Source organism: Strongylocentrotus purpuratus, unplaced genomic scaffold (assembly GCF_000002235.5).
Source record: "Strongylocentrotus purpuratus isolate Spur 01 unplaced genomic scaffold, Spur_5.0 spur5_scaffold_1, whole genome shotgun sequence".
Taxonomy (NCBI): domain Eukaryota; kingdom Metazoa; phylum Echinodermata; class Echinoidea; order Camarodonta; family Strongylocentrotidae; genus Strongylocentrotus; species Strongylocentrotus purpuratus.
The window spans coordinates 39,951,308-39,973,147 of NW_022145594.1; the positions used below are offsets into that span (position 1 = coordinate 39,951,308).

Genomic DNA, 21,840 nt, shown 5'->3' on the forward strand with positions numbered 1-21,840 from the left:
GGATAATAATTTTGAATGAATACACATTTTTCCCCAAATATTGAGTTTCAGTTCCTGTTTAATTATCCCGGACAACAACATGAAACTACAATTAACCTTGGGATCCTTAAAGCGTGTCCGCGTCATTCACAACTCTATTAATTATAAAAGGTAAATATTTCCCTTTCGATCATATCTACTCCCTCCCTTCTCTCTCTGTCTCTCCCTATTTATCTCTTACTCTCTCTCTCTCTCCCTCCCTCTGACTTCCTCTCTCTCTATTTCTATTTTGTTCCTCTCTAAAACATTCACACATTTTATTATGAACCAAAGGGGAATTTGATTTAAGGGTTATTTTCACCGTGGAATAAAATTCTGTGCAGTACAAATACATGGCAGGTTCGCATGTATCATCTCACAAAATAGCAAAGGGCCATTTTCGTAATATAATCAGAATTCAAATTGCATTAATAAGTTGTTGCTAGGTAGGACAAACATTATTGCTTGCCCTACCTAACACCACGTAATGTATACAATTTGCAATCTGACTATTGAAATACAATTATTCGCACCAGGTGAATGAAATAATTTGTAACGAGGCACTCAACAAAGATTTATGCATTAAATTTGATAAATGGAAACTGTTCTGTCATTATTAGCATACTACTAATACCTGTATGGGATATACATGTATGATATCATTAAAGTGCCACTTGCATTTGCATGTACTACTAGAATATAATTGTTTGGATCAGTTTCTGTTTCATTGCCATTAATTATGTTCTTAGATTTAATGAGAAGCTCCGATTTTAACAAGATAATTCTAAGTATCTTATATATTTCTCTCCCCCAGCCAGCTCTGGTCACCTCTTCCCTTTTCAATTAAAACTTAAAAATACACTGACTATGCATCTGGGGGAATTATCTTTATCTGAAGTACGACCCACTTGAAATAGTTATGATCCTCGTTCCTGGTTTAATTTATCGGGAATTATTTAATGAAACTTAAACTTAACAACATATTGGACATCCACATGACCGATTCAATTCGCTCATACTTTCAAATCAAAGTTACAAAACACTTGGTTTCATTTTATGCCCTTTTATTTCACCGGTGATCACAAAAATATATGATAAATTTGATACTATAGTGATGGAAAGCTACGATGAGAAATAAACAAACCATGGAATGCAATTTACGTCATTACTTTGAATATGATTCATATACAATTGTACTACTATACAGGACTACATTGAAAGCATACACAAAGAGTGTTATATGATAATCAATATATCTTACAAGATGAAAGGGGAGCGTACGTATGTTTACAGCAATGTATCCACAAATTGACAAACGCACCAACAGTGGAATGTGCATGGGCTGCCTCGATCATGTTCTGTATAACTTTAAGCATTTTTGTTCTCGGGAGTATAACTGGGGGGGGGGGACTATGCCCCCATCATACTGTTTTGCTTCCTTGTATTTGAATGGGTAAAATGAGAAAACTATTTTGAAGGGCAATTTGGTCTAATAAATACTTTATCACTTATTAAATAGTCATTAAAAGAACTCTTAGAGACAAAAATGAATCAATATTTGAATCGCAGTATCACATACAATAAAAAAAAGAGGAAAACTTAACCAATTTCTTTGAATAAGCATAAAATCATTTTGATTACCCCCCAATTGATTAAATATCTAAAATTCAACTGAATTAATCGACTTGCCAGCCAGGGTAAAAAATTGTGATAATCACAAATATACCTGTTTCTTAAAGAGTGCCTTCTATTTTCAGTATAACTTTATAATGGCACTGACAGTGTACAGCAACATCTACATTTGTTACAAATGTACATATTCTCCATACACAGTGATAACAATTTGTCAAAAGATACAATAATGTACTATTTATTTATAGTATCAGTGCATTATCTGGTTCCATGTTCTATGAAAGAGGGTTTCATTTTTGTATGAAATGGTTCTATGTCTACTTTTAATCTCTATATTTTTATATTGTCATTCAGAGATATACGTCGCTATTCTCTGGCACCTTCTGGAATAAAAAAATTCACATTTTCTGCCCCCATCCATCCTCTAGATATTAAAAGTTATCATGAAGGCAAAGCAGAACATTATTTACAAAAAAGACATCTTAAAAATGAAGAATACAAACATCTATTCAATCTATATGTTTATTTACAATGTTACTTAACTTAAAACATATACCTTTTTCCATTAAGAATCCATGATTCCAAATAGGTTTCTTTGTTAAAAATAGTATGTACATCATCTTAAAAATATCAAGAGGGTAGTTCTTACCTACATTACTTCATGGCAAGTTATATATACATTGCGATCATGTTCTCCTAATTCATGATATGTCGAAATAATTTGTCTAGAAGCTAAATTCTCCAGTGTATATTTTGGTCGTACATGTATAGTATTCATATACCCCGTATGAAGATTCTAGGCTGCTGATTGGTCAACACTGCAGGCATGAAATTCACTACTGACCGCTGGGCAGTATAGGTAAAAATATTGACCCGGCATATAGTTCTACTTGCGCATACAATCCAAGGACGCATTGATTGCGCATGAAGTTAACTATGGATACGCGCAGTTAGACAAACGCAATGCTCTTAGACTGCTAAATTACAATTGACGCTAAAAATAAATACACATTTGCAGGTACATTTGTTAAAATATCTCTCTTTCGGAATTGTACCTTGGGATGCATTAAAAAAAAAAGATATTGACTGCTTATTTTTTTATCCATTACATAATTCTATATAAATTTCCTGCAAAAAATGTACTAATAAAAGATGAGTTTTGTAAATCAACACAACCATTATTTATGGCCCATGTCATTCATTTCATTTGATCAGAAAACATTTAAAATCTAATGTATTGTAATTGCACTTTTGTGCATATAAAAAATAGGTGAAACTCTTAATAGTCTATGAAGTAAAGGTATTTCAGATGATTGACAGGATGTTTGATAAGACACATAAAAACTTAAGTAAAATATAAAAATATAAGGAGTTGTCATATTCATATTCATTTAAGGGTGATTCTGTCTTCCAATGTATTCCATACGACATACATGTATATTAAACACTGTTATACACGACTTCCTCCTAAAACTAAAATGTCTTGATATGACCACGGACTATAAATAGCTCTACCTGGCATCACAAATATCATTATGAGGTCATATCACGATATTTTTCATTTAAACATGAAATGTAAAAAAGGACATATATCAGACAGAAAACATTGCAAAGAATTGGCCAATCTGATTTATATATATATATATAGAAGTATGCCTATATAGAAAGACTTGCAATAGCACTGTAAGCTATACAACATGGAAATGGAATCATATTTTCTTTCAGTCTTGATATTTTGAGCCCGGCCTACATGCAGAGGGGAAGTATTGTCTGTTCGGAGCCAGAAGGGTGTTAACTCATATACTTTAACACAGAGTTAACACCCTACTGGGTCTAAAGAGACAGAAGGGTGTTAACTCATATACTTTAACACAGAGTTAACACCCTACTGGCTCTAAAGAGACGATATAAGAAGATATGTCACATCGATTAACATACACATTGTATGGTCACCTGCTGCTGATGGCAAAGAGGATGTAGTAATTGTCTTTCTACACATCTAAAGAGATGATATAAGAAGATATGTTACATTGATTAACATACACATTGCATTGTCAGCTTTAACCCGCTAACTACTGAGTTGTATTTGTCCCATAGGCTTAACACAGGGACCCCCAGGTTCCCGTAAGTAAAGGGTTAAACAAATTTATTGTAAATGCGCACCTATGTACAGTGTCATCATGTGAACCATTACATATTTTGTAGCATCTTTCCGCATACACTGACCTACCTGCTTGTAAATTTTACATGACGCAATGATTCAAATATCTGAATATCATAATTTTCCTTTTTTAATTGTTTTTTCACAGCAAACTGTACAACACTTCTCTATTTCACAGCCATGTAAACAAATTAACACGTTCCGCTGACGGCACAGAGGATGTAGTAATTGTCTTTCTACACTGACAGCAATCTGTACAACATTTCTCTACTATATAGCCATATAACAAATTAAAAACATTCTGCTCCATGAATGACCACAAATAAGATGTCATCTCTGCGTTAAAGTATAAATGTAACGCCTCGCTGACTCCCAACAGACTCTGTTTCCTTTACATGCAATGCTGATACCATGTAATGTCACTAAATTTGATCTGATTATTTGGCAAAACATCAATAGAACTAATTGACCACTTGTTTACGCTATACAAACAAGGAAATAGTGGAATATTATCGACAAACAATGTCACAGCAAATTCTATTGTACATGAACAGAAAGAACAAAAATTGCAGACACATGCTGTACATAATTGTGCCTTTCATGAACACAAAAGCAATTTAATTGTACTCACTAATAATATTTTTATGTACAAATTGGCTTTTTTTGGATAAAATGAAGTAATTTTCAGTCATATTTGTTCATTTCATATACATTTATAATTTTTGAAGCATGTAGGAGTTTAATATAAGAACAATTGGTACCAATTGGAGGAGAGAAAAGTGATTTCCTTAGATCTTTAAATACTGTGAAGCTGCTAGGGATTAACAAGTCTTCTTTTCCCCATGCGTAACAACCATCGGAAGCAATATAAAGACACATACTTGGTACTATACATCTACTTTATGTACATTACATGTATGCAATTTACATTTTGACATATATTTGCATTGCAATCGTATACCATAAATCATTTAAAACTTAAATTTCTGATGTCTCTTTTTTTACTTTGATTACAAAAGAAGTTGATGTTTCAAATCTTTGCACCTAGAGGAAAATTCATTAAAAATCTATTTTCAAGCTGCAAACGTTTTTATAATACATGTATATTTTTTTTAATGTACAAAGCATACAGCACCTTTATAACTATCTTTGATCAAATATACATAATAGATAAAACAAAGCTAACTTCCTTTTTGGATAAACCAATCCATTTGCAATTGCAAGAAAACATCCTTTCAACAATTTTCACATCTCTGTGATAATTGTTTGATTTCATTAACAGGACAGCTTCTCGTTTAAATTCAAGGAATGCATCAAACGGCCAAAATGCATTTCAAGGCAAGATTATAATCAAGAAAGTTTTAGACTTCTTGACGGACAAAAAATATACTTGCATTTCCTGAAGTCTGGGCAATTTTAGATTTTAAAGGGGACAATAATTTATGAATTTCATGCATCAAACAATTTTTTACTTTTGATGCTTATAGCATGGAATTATTTCAAGACAAGAAGATGTCCATTTCTGCATGTGATACATTACACACAGGGCACAAAGGGTACTGTCTCATTGAACATCACTTATGATTGGTCACCTGCTGCATGTTGGGTGAAGGCTTGTTTGTATCAAGGCTCCTGATTGGCTGCTTCACTTTCCTTGAAGATGGTCTCCTTGCAGTCTTGCAAAAACCTGAGGGGAAAAAAGAGGAGGGAAAAAAGAAGAGGAAAAGGGAAGAAAATGTTAGCTTTAGAAACTGTCATGAAATACAAATACAAAATGGAAATAGTTTACTTTTCATGGAGAACCTGAACAGTTAGAAAATGAAAATAGGAAGAAACCTCAGAGCTTTAGATATTGTCATGAAGTACAAATAAAAAAGGAAATGGTTTAATTTTTCAAGAAGAACCTGGAAAGTAGAGGACAACATTGAGGAAAATTTGATCATTAGAAACTGCCCTGGAGTACAAAAGTAAAAAAAATTACTTTTAATTAAGGACAGAAAATTTGAAGAGAGGTGAATAGAATTTCATTAAACTTCAAAAGTAATTACTCATTCTAACTTGAACTGTTTCTTAATTCTGTACCCTACATTAATGGACGTATCTATGCGGCATTGTTCAGGAAGTGTACACATGTCGAAAGACATGAAAATATGAAGTACTCAGTTCTGCAAACATAACAAATACAAATTATGTAAATACAGTGCATGCATTGAAGTGTTTCGCATTACTGGTTACAAAGTCCAATTACAATCTGTGTGCCACTTAGAATTATCTACTGGTACTTTTCAAACAGTGTGCCACTTAGAATTATCTACTAGGTACTTCTCATAAAACAATGTTGCCTCATATAACTTAAAAAATAGTATTAACCAAGAATGTTGATGACTAAGCAGGGGGGGGGGTACAAGGACTTTACAGACAACTTTGTTAAGTGAAGTTGCATCTCCTTGTTAGTATAGGGTAACATGCAAAGTTCCCAAAGTTAAAATAACATGAATATCAACTAAATACATAATTCTGACAGAACAATATTTTGTTTGACATTCAAATAGTTCATCAAGTGTCCTTGACACATGCAATAATCTACTGCAAATAACTTCACAATAATACATCATTGTGAGTATAGGGTAAGTATAGGGTAACATACAAAGTTCCCAAAGTTAAAATAACATGAATATCAACTAAATACATAATTCTGACAGAACAATATTTTGTTTGACATTCAAATAGTTCATCAAGTGTCCTTGACACATGCAAGAATCTACTGCAAATAACTTCACAATAATACATCATTGTGAGTATAGGGTAAGTATAGGGTAACATGCAAAGTTCCCAAAGTTAAAATAACATGAATATCAACTAAATACATAATTCTGACAGAACAATATTTTGTTTGACATTCAAATAGTTCATCAAGTGTCCTTGACACATGCAAGAATCTACTGCAAATAACTTCACAATGATACATCATAATTTCTAACAAGGAAATACAACTACCATTATCAAACAAGATTGTCTGATTAGTCTTGTACCCCTAAAAAATGAAAATAAAAGGGCAAGGAAAAGAATTATTAAAATAAAATAAATCATCAAGTTTTAAAGTAAAATATTTCTGCTTACTACCAGCTGTACATCTTTTCCTACTTCCGTAGTTACCCCCCCCCCCCCTCCCCACCCACACACTGAGTTTGTTTAATTTACAGGCTCTCGAAACCTAGCTAAACAATAACCTTTTCGAAACCCTGCAGAAATACACCTCACACAAGAACCATACCAGTATCAGCAGAACTGTGTAAAAACAAATAGGGGACCAGCCCAAACGATCGTTTGGCAAACGTTGGCATCTGGCCAAACCGGATATTATCTGAACCAGGTGATCTCCAGTTATATTTCATTTCAGGAAGTGTTCACATTAATTCGAATTTGTGTTTCGATTTCAATGGTCCTTCTACAATAACCTTTCACACTCGCAATTCAGATGCTAAATACTGTGTAAAGACACACCAAATATGCACGATGTGAAGCCTATTTGGAATGATAATTATCATTAAGACTATTAATAGGAAAAAAATGCAACTATTACTCTCTCAGTTATTATAGGACCTTTTTTGCCCGAATGATGATGAATTCTTAACTTACAAATGGTTGTTGCCAAAGTACTATGTATATGTTTAGAAATATCAAAGTAAATTCCCCCATATTGAGGGTTTTAAGGCTCAGTTGAACAACTTCTGCATTTCAAAAAATGGAGAATCTATGCTGCATTGTATAATTCCGTAAATAGCTGGGGGGGGGGGGGGGGGTTGGGGGGGGGGGGTGTTGCCTCTGTAATTTTGTTATTTCATATTTGATATATAAAGATTTGAAGAAAAAAAATTAAGTACACCATTATTTGTGAGATCTGAAACTTGAACAGACACACAGTGAGGACTTGTGTTTGAGACTTGTTCATGAAACGTACATCACAACGTTGACTTTCTCCCATATGAACACCGTTTTATTGAAATCGAGTGTTCCTCCCAACTGACAACACAATGATTAATCTGTCTCAATAACGGCTCAGGGACAGGAAAATTACACTTGATGCATTCTGACTTCATTACTAGTGCACTCTAAAAGGGACAAGTTTTCAGATGCGGCCAATTTAATAAAAACATATTATTACCAGTGATTAATATCTTTTAAACTCACATGCTCTGATTATAAAAATGGTCCCCATGATCTTGACCCTACATGGAACCGTACAACAATTTCTGCTAGGGATGTGTTCTGTTTATTATTTATTTTTCATTCTATTTATTCATTTATCTATTAGTATAAATTCAAATCATCAACCTGCCAACTTTAGAATCACAGTTCAGTGATAAATGGTTAATGATTAATGGCTGAAGAAGAAGAAGAAGAAGAAGAAGAAAACAAGAAGAAGAAAAAGAAGAAGAAAAAAAAAAGAAAACAAGAAGAAGAAAAAAAAACAACAAAAAAACAAAAAAACAAAAAAAACAACACAAGAAACAAAAGAGCATGAAACAAGAAGAGGAAGGAGGAGAAGAAAAAGAAGAAAAAGCTCACCTTAGGTCTCTCCTTCTTCTTCACGATCGCCAAATCACGCGGTGACTGCTTCTCCAAGTTCTTGAGGTCGATGTCGGCCCCGAAGCTCATCAGGTGGTCGATGACCTTCACCACGTGGTCCTCGTCGAAGTCGCGCCCAGCGATGACATGAAGCGGAGTGTTACCGGCATAGTTTGCTATCTTCAGCAGGTGCCTGGCGTCGACTCCGGGACATTCCAGCATCATCTTGATGATGTGGGTGTTGGCTGCTACCCGGTCACTCGGTGGAAGCTCGACGGCGAAGTGGAGCGCCGTGTAACCGCTTTTCCTGTCCTGCAATGACATGGCATTTATACATGAAGGTGAGTAATAATGATAATAATACATTTATAGAGCGCAGAAACTATCCAACATGAAGTATATATTCTACTGCACTACAAGAGCTCCCGATATGCTTAGATTTGCAGTTAATTGGAAAAATGTGCTTTCAGTACTGGTTACGTGATTACATGATTGCAAAACGAGAGATCTGTCTAAAATTGCTCATTCAGATACGGCACTGCAAAAAAATTTGTAAATGTTTTAGCACCCATGGAACACCGAACACACAGACCAAAATAACTTTGTTGTGATTGGTACTCTTTAAAAGCACGGCAATGGTGAAAAATAATAATAATAATAACAATAAGAATAATATCTTGTTTACCTAGGGTAGCCTCATCAGTATTCATACTGTTCTCCCTGAGGGCCCTGCAATCATATTATTACCCTGGTCATCGGATTCAGGCTCACCCGCACACAATGTATGCACATTCTCCACTCCCTGGGGAGCATTCCAGCCAGGTATATATTTTACTGACTAATTTACTCACCAGGAAGGAAGGGTCAGCGCCGAGATGGAGCAGGTTCCTGATGGAGTCCAGACTGTCCACCATCTTATCCACATACATGCACTGAGTCCCGTCATAGACACGCGCAAGACGACCATGGGCCTGGATGGCACACTGAAGCGGTGACATGCCTGAACAGGAGGAGATAATAATAATATTAATAGTGGGTTCTTGTCACTATGAACATGACGGACAAAGAAAGAGGACAAAATATACAGTTCCTCATTGTACCCTTTAACAATTGCTGTGGTAGACAAAGGAACATCCCTTCACTGCTATTATGTAAAAATGTGTAGAACAGGTGAATATGCATGTGACACCTGTTCTATTTTTTTTACATAATAGCAGTGAAGGGATGTTCCTTTGTCCACCGCAGCAATTGTTGAGGGTAGAATGAGGAACTGCATATTTTGTCCTCTTTCTTTGTCCGTCATGTTCATAGTGTGTATAGCGCTCATGTCTGTCAGACTTGACACTCCTGGCGCTTCCGACTATTACCCTGGCTTTAGCACGGCTGACATTAAATCGCTCTAGCATTTCAAGGAATTAGTTCCTGCCAGGTACTTATTTACATCACCTGGGCTGAGTGTGGCAAATGTAGATCAATGTCTTGCTAAAGGACATTAGTGCCGTGGCGGGACTCAAACCGCGAACCTTGTGATCGACAGTCTGGCGACATATCCACTCGACCATGACACCTCTATAAGGACCAACTGCCTAGATAAAGACCACTTTTCTTATCTCCCATGATTTGCCTTTATACACAGGTTTCACTGTACGTTAATAATAACAGTAGGCATTTCTATAGCACCGTCCATCTCAAAATTTCAAGGAATTTAATTCCTGCCAGGTACCCATTTACCTCACCTCGGTCGAGTGTGGCACATGAAGACTAATGCCTTGCCAAAGCAATGATACATGGACTCACCGTTCTTATCCTCCACATCGATCTCAATGTTGGCGACCATGTTCTGGCAGACGCAGTATCCGATAGCCCGCAGAGCCAAGGAGAAGCCCTTGATGGCGGCGTAGTGAAGCACGGTTTGCTGCTCCTTGTTTGGAATCATGAGGTCCGCTCCGGCCTTGAGAAGATACACGATCAGGTCCGGCTGGTTCGTCACCATGCAGATGTGAAGAGGTGTCTGCATGGATGGGAGTATAATAATAATAAAATAGTAATAATGATGATGCTGATGATGATGATGGTGATGATGATGATGATGATGATGATGATTATAGTGATGATGATGATGATGCAGATGTGAAGAGGTGTCTGCAAGGATGGGAGTATAATAATAATAAGATAGTAATAATGATGATGCTGATGATGATGATGATGATGATGATGATGATGATGATGCTGATGATTATAGTGATGATGATGATGATGCAGATGTGAAGAGGTGTCTGCATGGATGGGAGTATAATAAAAATAAAATGGTAATAATAATGATGCTAGAGTGCCGCAATGGCAGCACAGCTAAAGCTGGGGTAACAAACTCTAGGTTTGGATGCGCTTAGTGATTCTAATAAGGGCTGTATAAAAACTGAGTATTAGTATTATTATGATGATGATTATAGTGATGATAATGATGATTATAGTGATGATTATGGTGATTATGGTTCCCTAAAAAGGATGGATCTTCAAATGCCTTAAATGTTCTAAATATGGCATGCAACATCATAAAAATCGGGACAGATTTTTATACCACGTGTTCGTGAAGTCCCATATACATCTCTCTGTGTACAATGCTTCTAACTTTACCAAGACTGGGCCAAATTTCTCATCATTTGGATGATTCCAGAACCTTGCTGTATATATATATATCAATACTTATATGCTGGATGATCAACCTTTTCTGATCGATTCCATAACGTTTCTTTCACAAAGCAATCGCATGACCAGAACTCAACTTTATCTTTAACAATTAACACAATAGTGTCTGCTTTTTGGGGGCTTTAGAGTGAAATTAATTCAAATACCTGTCCGATGTTGTCCCTGAGATTGAGGGCGTCCTTCCTCCCGCTCTTCAACAGACGATTCACGATGGCATGAACAAGCGGGATATTACCCTGGCTGATAGATATGTGAAGAGCGCTGTTCAATGAAACAAATAAAAAAAAATGATGATTAATAATAATAATTCCGCTTTTATATAGCGCTTAATACATCTATGATGTCTCTAAGAGCTTGACAGATATGCTATTACCCCGGTCATTGGATTCAATACTTGCTCGCATACACTGTGGCACAATCTCGACTCCCTAGGGAGCATTCCAGCCAGGCATTACTTGACGCTCAAAAAATGTTTGACCAACAATGACGGTCGCATCCTACTGGGTACCCAGTTAACATGTGGGTGGAGAGTAGCAAGTGCAGGTAAATATCTTGCCAAAGGATATTAGTGGTTCTTGTATAGCGCTTGTGTCTGTCAGATATGGGACTCCTAGCGCTTTACAATTTAATAAGCGTGGCTGCCATTATGGCACTCTAGCATTTCAATGAATTAACTCCTGCAAGGTACCCATTTATCTCACCTGGGTGGAGTGTGGCAAATGCAGATAAATGTCTTGCCAAAGAATATTAGTACCGCACACCTATACCTAAAGTCAGAGTCACTACCAAAGTATTTTAGCAACAACATTGTCCAAGATCTTGCAGTAATTGTTGATCCCTCAAATTGACTGCTATTGTTTAATAGCTTTTTGTTATGGGCCTCAGATCACTACATATTATCCTTATATGAATGATGATCTACATCAGGGGCCCTTTCACCAAACACCGCTTTGTTTCTTACATTTGGGACTCAAAACAGATAGTGTGAGTTTCAGTAACACAACAATCTGGGTAAAAGCAATTTGTAAAAACACCAATCAACATACTTTAATTCACCTAAAGCTGTCCTTCTTGACGAAACATAAGAAACTATTGGTCAAGTAAGCTCTTGGTTTACTTGATATTGGTTTAGTGATCGCTAGGTCAGGCAAGGGTATTACTTACGTGTCTCCTTCTTCATCCAAGGAGCACAGGACATCCAGAGGCATATTGTTGACCAGATTCTCAAGGTTGCGGTTCTGGTCTTGAGGGGTTGGTGGCGGGGTGATCACTTGCATCTGGTTCGGTACTGGATAAACAGGTGGCTGCCTCACCATCCCTTGATTCTGGTTCACAGGGTACTGCTGGACGTACCTGGCATTAACGGGCTGGATGTAAGTTTTCCGCTCAAACTCTTGAGATGAGTCCATGAGCTGATCTTTGATATGCTTAATGCTCTGTTGTGCCACTTCTTCCTGGGAGGGCTGTTGTTGCTGCTGTTGCTGGTGTTGCTGGTGTTGCTGGTGTTGCTGGTGTTGTGTCCGGTTCTGGATGTACTGCATGTTCTCTACAGGAATCGGATTCTCCACATAGGGGCGATGGCTGTTGTCGATGACCATACCACTGTTGGTTCCTGAAGGCGATGTGCAGCTGTAGACGTTGTGAGGTGGTGAGCAGATTCCGGAGTCCTCGCTCTGGACACTGGGAGGGGAATTGATCATGACCATCATCTCCGGGGAGTGGGGTGAGTTAGGCGAGGTGGACATACCATGGTAGCCATCCCCTGGTGACATCATGGACTGCGGGGACGGCTGAGTCTGCGCTGGTGAGTAGGCGGGCGAGTAGGCTGGGGAGTAGGCCGGCGATGGTGTCTGCTGCATCGTATGAGCAGGACTGAGAGAAGACACACTACCTGGAGAACTAGGGTAGGAGCTGTCTGTTGGAGATGGAGGCCAGCAGGATTCCTCTGGGTCTTTCTTGGAGACAACGGGCTGGTTCGCGTAAAGGTTCTGCATGGTACGTCCATCTGAAAGTTTGATCTGCTGCTCAGACGGCATACCAGGAACCATGACTTTCTTGCCCGAAGAGCTGATGTAGGCCTGACAAGGAGGACAGGCCATCGAGCCAGGGTATACTGGCTGTACAGGAGAATATTGCTGTACATAAGCCATGCCAGGTTGATTCGATGGGTAAGGTTTGGTTCTCCCTTGGGCATGACCGGGACGATCAGAACGACCTTTTGAAGTCAAAGGGTTCCTCTCTTTCTCTTCCTCCATCCTTTTCCCGAAGGCATTTTTCTTCTCATCACTCACGTCCATCTGTGTCATCTTTGTGGCCAGGTTGTCAACAGTCGCATCCTCTTCAGGTATCCTAGGTGTCTTCACCATGTAGTGGTAAGTTGCCGGTGAGCTCTTCCTTCGTCTCATCTCACTCTCAAAGATCTGGCATATCTTCTCGTCCAGCTGGCCCTGATGGGGAATTCTGGCATGCTTCATCTTCTTCAAACCCAGGAGCTCCACGGAACTGGCTCTCGGTTTCTCCTTGTACTCCTTCCTCTTCACCTCGGCTGTCTTGTCCATCTGATCCTCATCGGGAACCCCATCACCATCACTGTTCTCCTCTGGACCTCTGTTGACTTGCTCCTTTGGCTTTACATCATTACCTTCACAACCGTCCTGCTCTTTCCCCTTAGCGCCATTCTCCATCCCAGCGGGGTGATCATCTGGCTTTTCATCTTGCTTGATCTCTTCTTTTGAAGCAGGAGAAGAGGTCTTGCACTCGCCATTCACCTGGCCATTCTTGTTTGGTGCCATGATGGTAGATTCCACTTTGATTGGTTTGTCTGGACAGCCAAAAAAAGAGAGAGAGAGAGGACAAAAAAGACAATAATAAATTGCACAGTCTAATAAGAATAATAATAATTATCCTTGCTTATATAGCGCCTAACACTTACTTTATCAAAATCCTCTAAGCGCTCTACAATAATGCAGCATAATTACCCTGGCTTTAGCAGTGCAGCTGTTACGCGGGCTGCGTTTCAAGGAATAAATTCCTACCAGGTACCCATTTACTTCACCTGGGTGGAGTGTGCCAAATGTAGATCAATGTATTGCCAAAGGAAATTAGTCTAAAGGTGTTAGGAAATAAGCTCCAGCAACATTTGCTCTAGAATTATTTTTATCAAAGATATAGGGGTAAGGATAGGACTAAGGTTCATTTTAGGAGAATTATAAATGAAATATTGTAGGACAGGTGTCCAAAGAGCAAAGACTTCATGTACATGTACATGTACATGTACATGTACAAGAGCATGGTCAGTCTAGAAGAACAGTTGCCCACAACTTATTCAATAAAGAAACACTGAGAGTTTGAGGTGGTCTGAAAGAGCTCTGCAAGGGCGCTATTTCATCAGAGACACATGTACAATACATGTGGAGTCATGGTTAGTGTTAGGGACGGGTTACAATAGAGTTTCAAATAAGGATTACATATCAAGTGGCTTTACATTAAGTTTAGTGTTATAGGTTGTAATAGGGTTAGGGTTTGATTGTAATAGGGTTTTAAATTAGGTTTAGTGATAGGAATGTAATAGGGTTTTACCAATTAAGGAGGTGAAAGAAAGGAGGCGAAACTCTTGAAATTTATTCAAACGCATTCGTCAGTTCCTAAGAGTAACAATGGGATGTGTAACATTCCACTTGGCTTTGAAGTTCCATGCTCCGAACCGCGCTTCCAGTGCGGGGACATTCGGAAGCCAGGCACCAGTTTTACATTTATTACAAAATATTAAATTACCGGCAAAATTTCAGTGTACCGGTACATGTAAATCAAAAACTTTATATGGGGATTGTTTTTGGGAATAGGGCATCAAACAAATTTTCAAATTTAGAACTCCGTCCTTCCTATAATTTGTGTGCCAGAGTTGGTAAAAGAAAAATTACATCCTGACAAAAACTCAATATTTTAGGATAATGCGCTAATTTGTGCATGTTTTAATGTCCTGTTATTTAATCCATGATTTACAATCTTCAATAACATTAAGTTTGCTAATGCATGTTTTTGGGTGTTTTTTTGTATTTTTGAAGTTAAAAAACGGATGAAATTACACAAGTTTGTGTTTGCTTGTTCTACTCTTTACACATTCAACGATGGATGAGAAATCATTGAGAGGGACAGCGAACAGTTGCTGTGATATCAGTTTCTGATGTAGGAATTCTAAGTCCTGAAATTTCACGCGCTTTTTTATCTCACCACCTGGTCAACAGTTGCAGATTAGCGCATAACTTTTCAGCGGCGTGGAGCACGGGGTCAAAGGAGAGCGGCTTGATTCCAGTCCTTCTCTATCACGTCCCTGGTTTTACATTAGATTTAGTGTATCGCATGTTTCAGATTAGAGCTTCAAGCTACAGTGTCCATAATAATACAGAAATTTGAATTCCATAAAATGAAAAGGGTTGAAATTAAATAGTGTAAAACTTTAACACAGAATAATTTTTGCCTGCACATATACATGTATGTACATGTATGTCATGTGTTGTGCAGTCAGTCAGTCTAGTAGAAGTACAGTTCACAGTTGCTGATTTTTGTTTACAATACAGAAACACAAACGAATATTTGACTGTGGTTATGTGCATGTAACATGTCTCTAGTTTCCGTTTCCGTTTCCGTTTGTGTGTGAAAACTTCCTCATTTTCACATGTACATGTATATGTATTTGATGCAAACTAGCAGGTGGTTCTGCTAAATTTTGAAAACACGAGATTTTAAATGATTGCTACTTGAGTTAAAACTCCCAAACTCATGCTTTTAAAGATACTACATGTATGTCCCTTTTGCAGCCAACCTCAAATGCTGTAGAACTTTGCAGGAATTATGAATATGTCATGTATGTCCTATATGTGAAATTTAAACCTTAGCAGTGTCCTCATATTCAAATTATGCAAGGAAACCCGTTTTCTTGCTAGACTTCACTGTCAGACACTATTGAGTGACTGACTGGCTTTTTTCTTCTTTGGTAATAACATACATGAAAAGAGTTGTAAAGGGTACATGAGCATTTGTCTACATCAATAGCCTACTTCTTTTGATGGCCAAGATTAAACTGATTGAATCTTTGCGCAGCATAAAACGTATGACCATTCGGTACAATTGTCTGAAAATCAAGACTATTACTTTTGGGCTCTATAGCCCTAAAGTCGATTTGACAACTAATAGTCGTTTTTTTCCCACTTGAAGACATTTTCAAGCCCCACCTTTTTTAGGGAAGTTCTAAATTAGTATTATCTTTCAAATGCAGTTGGAATTAACTTTTTCATTTTTTTGGCCTGCAAATGGGACATAGTACCTTTAATGAACTAAAAGTCTATTAAAATACATGTAGCTACAAAATATTTCGTCATACACTCCTCAAATATACAGTGTAATGTGTTTGGACAGTACAGTCAGACCTGTGTAGTGACCAACTGTCTAAAAAGACCACGATATTTTCCCCTTTGAAAATAGTTTCTCATTGAAACGTGTACTAAAAGGAACCTGTACATCAAGACCACCTGCCTATCAAGACCACTTTTCTTGTCTCCCTTGGGTGGTCTTTATAGACAGGTTTCACTGTATATGTACAATGTAGGTACAGTAGGCCTACGTGAAGCACTATATAGCTTGCACTTGCCTCATTACACAATGTAATTGAACCCTTGTCAAAATTGAATTTGTATGAAAGCATGCAGAATGTTAAAAATATGGGATCATCCAGCCACCTCCCTACAAAGACCACCTGTCTATAGTGGCCACCTAATGTCTCTCTCTAGAAAGAAATCTACTGTGTTGTAGAACCTGTCTAGAAAGGCTAGCTTGCCTATGATGGCCTGTTTTCCTGTTTCCCTTGGTTTTACTGTACAGTGTACATTACATGCATGTAAAATGTAAATTAAGCGGGGCTTAGCAGGGAGAACCCCTAATAAGGATTTTGAATACAAGTCATGCATAACAGCAACACTTGCATAAACACATGTGACTTCAAACCTTGTTCCCCTAACGTACATGTACATGTACCTACCTATAGTACATTACAAAAGGGGAAATAAGTTTACAAGAAGCACTGCATGGGTAATCGATGGCCATGGTAGAATGAACACAGACAATCAGTAAACTGCAGTGTCCCTTTATGATGGGAGGAAGGAAATGGAAGGGGAAATCCAGTTCACAGTTTTCTCTCTGCTATTCAATCATATTTAAAAAAAAAGAGAAAAAGGGAAAATACCACAGGCAAGTCAACTCAAGTTGGAATCCCTCATTGTTTATTTTCATACCCTGCTTCATTGTGTGAATAATCAGGGGCGGCCAGGGCAGGAGAAGGGAAAAGTATTTTTTCTTCCTTTTTTTCGGGTGGCTGGGTTAAAAATAATGCCACTTAATTGTTTGACGAGAGGAACTTCATACTGTATATCAGAGCTTAGCAATTAGTCAAGTTACACTAAAAATGACAGAATAAATATGACAAGGCACTTTAATTAATTAAAGAGAACATTGAGATCTGGGCAGAGTTGAAAATATTTTATGAACGTTTTCATTGTTATTGTGCAAATGTGGAAGAACATCAGACAAAAAATGTTCCCTGAAAAGCATGGCTCTTCAAATTCCTTCATATTCGAAATATGACATGTACACTTATCAGCTTAAAAATGAGGGCCTCATTTGTATGCCACATGTTTGTGTAAAGTCCTGTATCTTTCTGTGTACAGTGCCAAATTTCTTATCAATTTGATGATTACATAACCTTGTTGTACACGCGTTACATGACCAACTTTTTCTGATCGATGCCATGCCCGGTTTCTTTCACAATGCAATCGCATGATCAGAACTCAACTTTGTCTTTCAGTTTGGGTCATCAAGACTCAACATAATAACATTTTCAACTTACATGTACAAACAAAATAAGTCCATGTACAATGTACATGTACAGTACATATAAGAAATCTAGATCAATCACTAAAAAACCTGGTTTCCTTCAAAATCTTGAAATCTGACAGCATGAAAATGATGTTTTTTTAAAACAGATTTTAATCAATTACTGGTATACATCATCTTAGACTTCTTATAGTTTTTAAACACAAAACAAAAACATGTCAAAACATGCATGTCGTAAGGCTGGTTCACATTCATGGCACAGTAAACCTAACTGCCACAAAAAAACCCACAGTTAAAGATAAAGTTGAGTTCTGGTCAGGCTATTGCATTGTGAAAGAAACGGTGTGGAATCGATCAGAAAAAGTTGATCTGAAATCATCAAAATGATAAGAAATTCGGCCCAGTCTTGGTTACAGTAACAAGCACTGTACACAGAAAAGGAGCCACACAAACATTTGACAGAAAAATGTGGTCCACATTTTTAAGCTGTTACATGTCATATTTAAAATATGATTACAAGAAGTGGGTTATTGATGTAGACAAATGCTCATGTACCCTTTACAGCTCATTTTATGTACTGTACATGTAAATGTACATGTACATGTACATGTTATTACCAAAGAAAGAAAGAAAAGTCAGTCACTCACTCACTCAATACGTGTCCGACAGTAAAGTCTTAGTCTAGAAAGTAAACTGGTTTCCTTGCATAATTTGAATATCAGGACACTGCTAATTACGTTTAAATTTTATAGATAGGATACGTGACATAATCATCATTCCTGCATACTGTAGTTCTACAGAATTTGATGTTGGCTGCAAATGGGACATCCGGCATAGTACCTGTATATTAAGGTAAAGACCAGTATTGGAAACGCCCCAATTTCAAAAAATGAAATGGAAGCTCTCATCATGTGAAAGAATATGTTTTGACTAATACATGATGATAAAAAATTTGCCGGGAAACCGCCTACTAATGGTAAATTAGTTTATCTATTGGACTGTGAGAGATAAACGCACGTGTGCGTAGTCCCATATCTTTCTGTGTACAGTGCTTGTAACTTTACCAAGACTGGGCCAAATTTCTTATCATTTTGATGATTCCAGAACCTTGCAGTACACTCCAATACTTACACTGTATATGCTACATGTAGATGATCAACCTTTTCTGATCGATTCCACAACATTTGTTTCACAACGCAATCGCATGACCATAATTGGTCTTTATCTTTAAAGCCCATATTTTGAAGTCAAATTGTGGTGATCGGTACACTTTACGAGAGTACACAGTTCACACACAAGTCACTGCAAGGCTTTGTCTACTGGATCTCCCAAAATGACGATCAAACATCGAGTGTGAAACTGGGGTCTCCTCCTCGATGTCGACGGGGGAGTTCCTGTTTTTGTTTTCTGTCGGGGCTAAACTCAATAACCGCCATTTCCCTACCAGGCAGGAACACCTACAATGGTCTATGAATCATCTTCCTATACATTATATTGGCTGTTTAGAGACATGTTTTCAGAATACCCTGTACATGTTAGAGAGCTCATGTTTTATTCCATGTACATGTACATGTACACCTGTACTGTAAACAGTATAAAGTACCAACAAAGAGAAAAGAAATGAATTCAATTATGACAATCCTGATATGACCCAGCAAGCAAGATACAGATGTAAAATGACTATGGTGCAAGACCCGGAAGCTGGGACATCCCCCCCCCCCCCCTTGAAGTTAGACCTGGAAGCTTGGCAGCTGGAGACGGCTTTCTTCCAGAAGCTTTGGTATTTAATGTATTCAATAAATGAATATAAAAATTGAGCCTGAATGTCTTCAAAATATCTATCTTTTCTCACTCTAATGCCCTCCTAAACAATCATTTATGAATTTTGTCTTACTTATTGATGTTCCTCTCTGGAAATTTTCTAGGTCATAACATGTTATGTCACTTTTGTTAAAGAAATAATGATGAAATCCTGATTGATGAATAAGTTATTTCATCATAAAAGAAGGAGTTTGCATCGGTTAGTTTCTTAACAAATACAAAGAATCCTGTTACTTTGACTTTGATTACTATTTCCTGCCATAAAATAAAATAAACAAACAAAAACAAAAGTACAGACTTTGAGCTATAGATTATTAGAGAAAATTAAGCTTTTTCAAGCCTGATGGTGAGTATTTTTTTAAAAAGAAAAGAATCTAAAATGATACAAGTTAAACATTTGTTGTTTCCTACACAATGTATTGATAGGAATTGTTGTATAATATCGTCTTTCTTTCTTTTATCCCTTATTTCTGTTCCTTTCTCTCTTTCTGCCATTCATTAATTAATTAATCAATTATTAATTTGACCAGTTTATTTTCATACATGTACTCACTGTGACTACAATTATTACAATTCTTATTTATTAATTTATTTGATACAGACCTCTCTATAAATATTTCTTTGCCAATTAAATAATTAATTTAATTTATTATTATGTCTAGTTTTAATTTTACTCATGCTGTTGTTTGTTGTGAGTCTGTTTCACACTGTAATGATCCCCATATTAATCTTGTCAGTGGTTAAAAGAACGTTTGACAAATGGGCCATGCACCAACATTTCCTACCTATACATGTACATGTACATGTATACGTGTACCGGTAGATATAAAAACAAACAAATCTTACATGTACTTGATGATGTATACAGCCTATGGAGATGTACATGTACAGAGTACACTAGTTGTTACACAAATCATGGTTTATCCAGACAGTAATCAAATCAAACAATCAACAGACATCATGGATATTCAGTTTAAAAATAAATTATTCATACCCTTACCAAGTTTTGCCATTCTTTAAGTACATGTACTGTATGTGAAATATTGACATTTCCTGATTTTACCGTTTGTTTCTTGAGAATCATAGTGACATTTAAATCATGTATTTCGACAAAGGCCCTAATCCAACTCGTCTAACCTTCATTATTGAGTTATGACAAAACGAACACAAAAACATTATCAAATTAACAAGCGGTATGATCAGATGATAAATAAATAACTAGACTTTCTATTTGGTTGTTAACTTTAGTCTGTACATGCAGTGTTCATGTACATGAAGGTCTATAGTCTAGACTTACTTAATTTTTTATTTCTTCTTCTTCTTCTTCAAAATAATCTGCCTCCTTCACTGCTGAAGATTCTTGCAGATGTGTGCGAGTGCATGTACATTCTAAATTCTACTCCAGACTACCGGTAGACTAGTAATATTTCACCTCATTTTGAAACTTGAGGCTCTGAACTTTGAACTTTGAAGTGCATTTACAATCCAAACATGTCATTACTCATTAGTTATCTTTTGTTGAAAATGACACAACAGCATTTTCAATCTGTTACAGCATAAATATATATACCGGTACCAACAACAGGCATTCTCTATCACACACATTTATACATGTACATGCGTCAACAAAACAGCTTTTCAGTGCACATCCACACAGTGTACAAGCAATACAGAAACAGTACATCATCACTACATGTACACAATTTATATAACGTACCTTGCAATGCCGTCTTGATGGCTGTTGATTTCAATGTCGACGACGAATTTGTTCCACCTATATCCACAGAAATTAGACTAGTAACGTCTTCCAAACCACGATCTTTGGTCCGAGAATTATCAATGCCACCAATTGATGGCATGTTTGCGTCACCACGTCGACGAAAATAGAATCAAATTCCAAGGAAATCGTTGGAGAGGGAGGTCGAAATTTGGCGTGCCTACTTCACTTGTGTAATGGTATCGTACTATAAGTGAACAAGAGCAGTTATGAATTATGCATGAGTTGTGTCCAGTGATTTGGGGATTCTAATCGCTGATTGGTTAGTTCT

General features: G+C 37.1%; 1 protein-coding gene across 1 annotated transcript; it reads right to left on the bottom strand.

Annotated features, from left to right (window-relative positions):
* Positions 1 to 1,065: 1,065 nt before the first annotated feature.
* On the bottom strand, positions 1,066 to 21,762 carry LOC100889594. Its single transcript, XM_030978219.1, has 7 exons — positions 21,510 to 21,762; positions 12,251 to 13,907; positions 11,233 to 11,347; positions 10,178 to 10,391; positions 9,232 to 9,380; positions 8,381 to 8,692; positions 1,066 to 5,498 (listed from the first exon to the last, which is right to left on the bottom strand). Exons 1-7 carry the CDS (start codon positions 21,649 to 21,651, stop codon positions 5,457 to 5,459), a joined length of 2,631 nt encoding a protein of 876 aa, XP_030834079.1. The 5' UTR covers positions 21,652 to 21,762; the 3' UTR covers positions 1,066 to 5,456.
* Between the last annotated feature and the right edge of the window lie 78 nt (positions 21,763 to 21,840).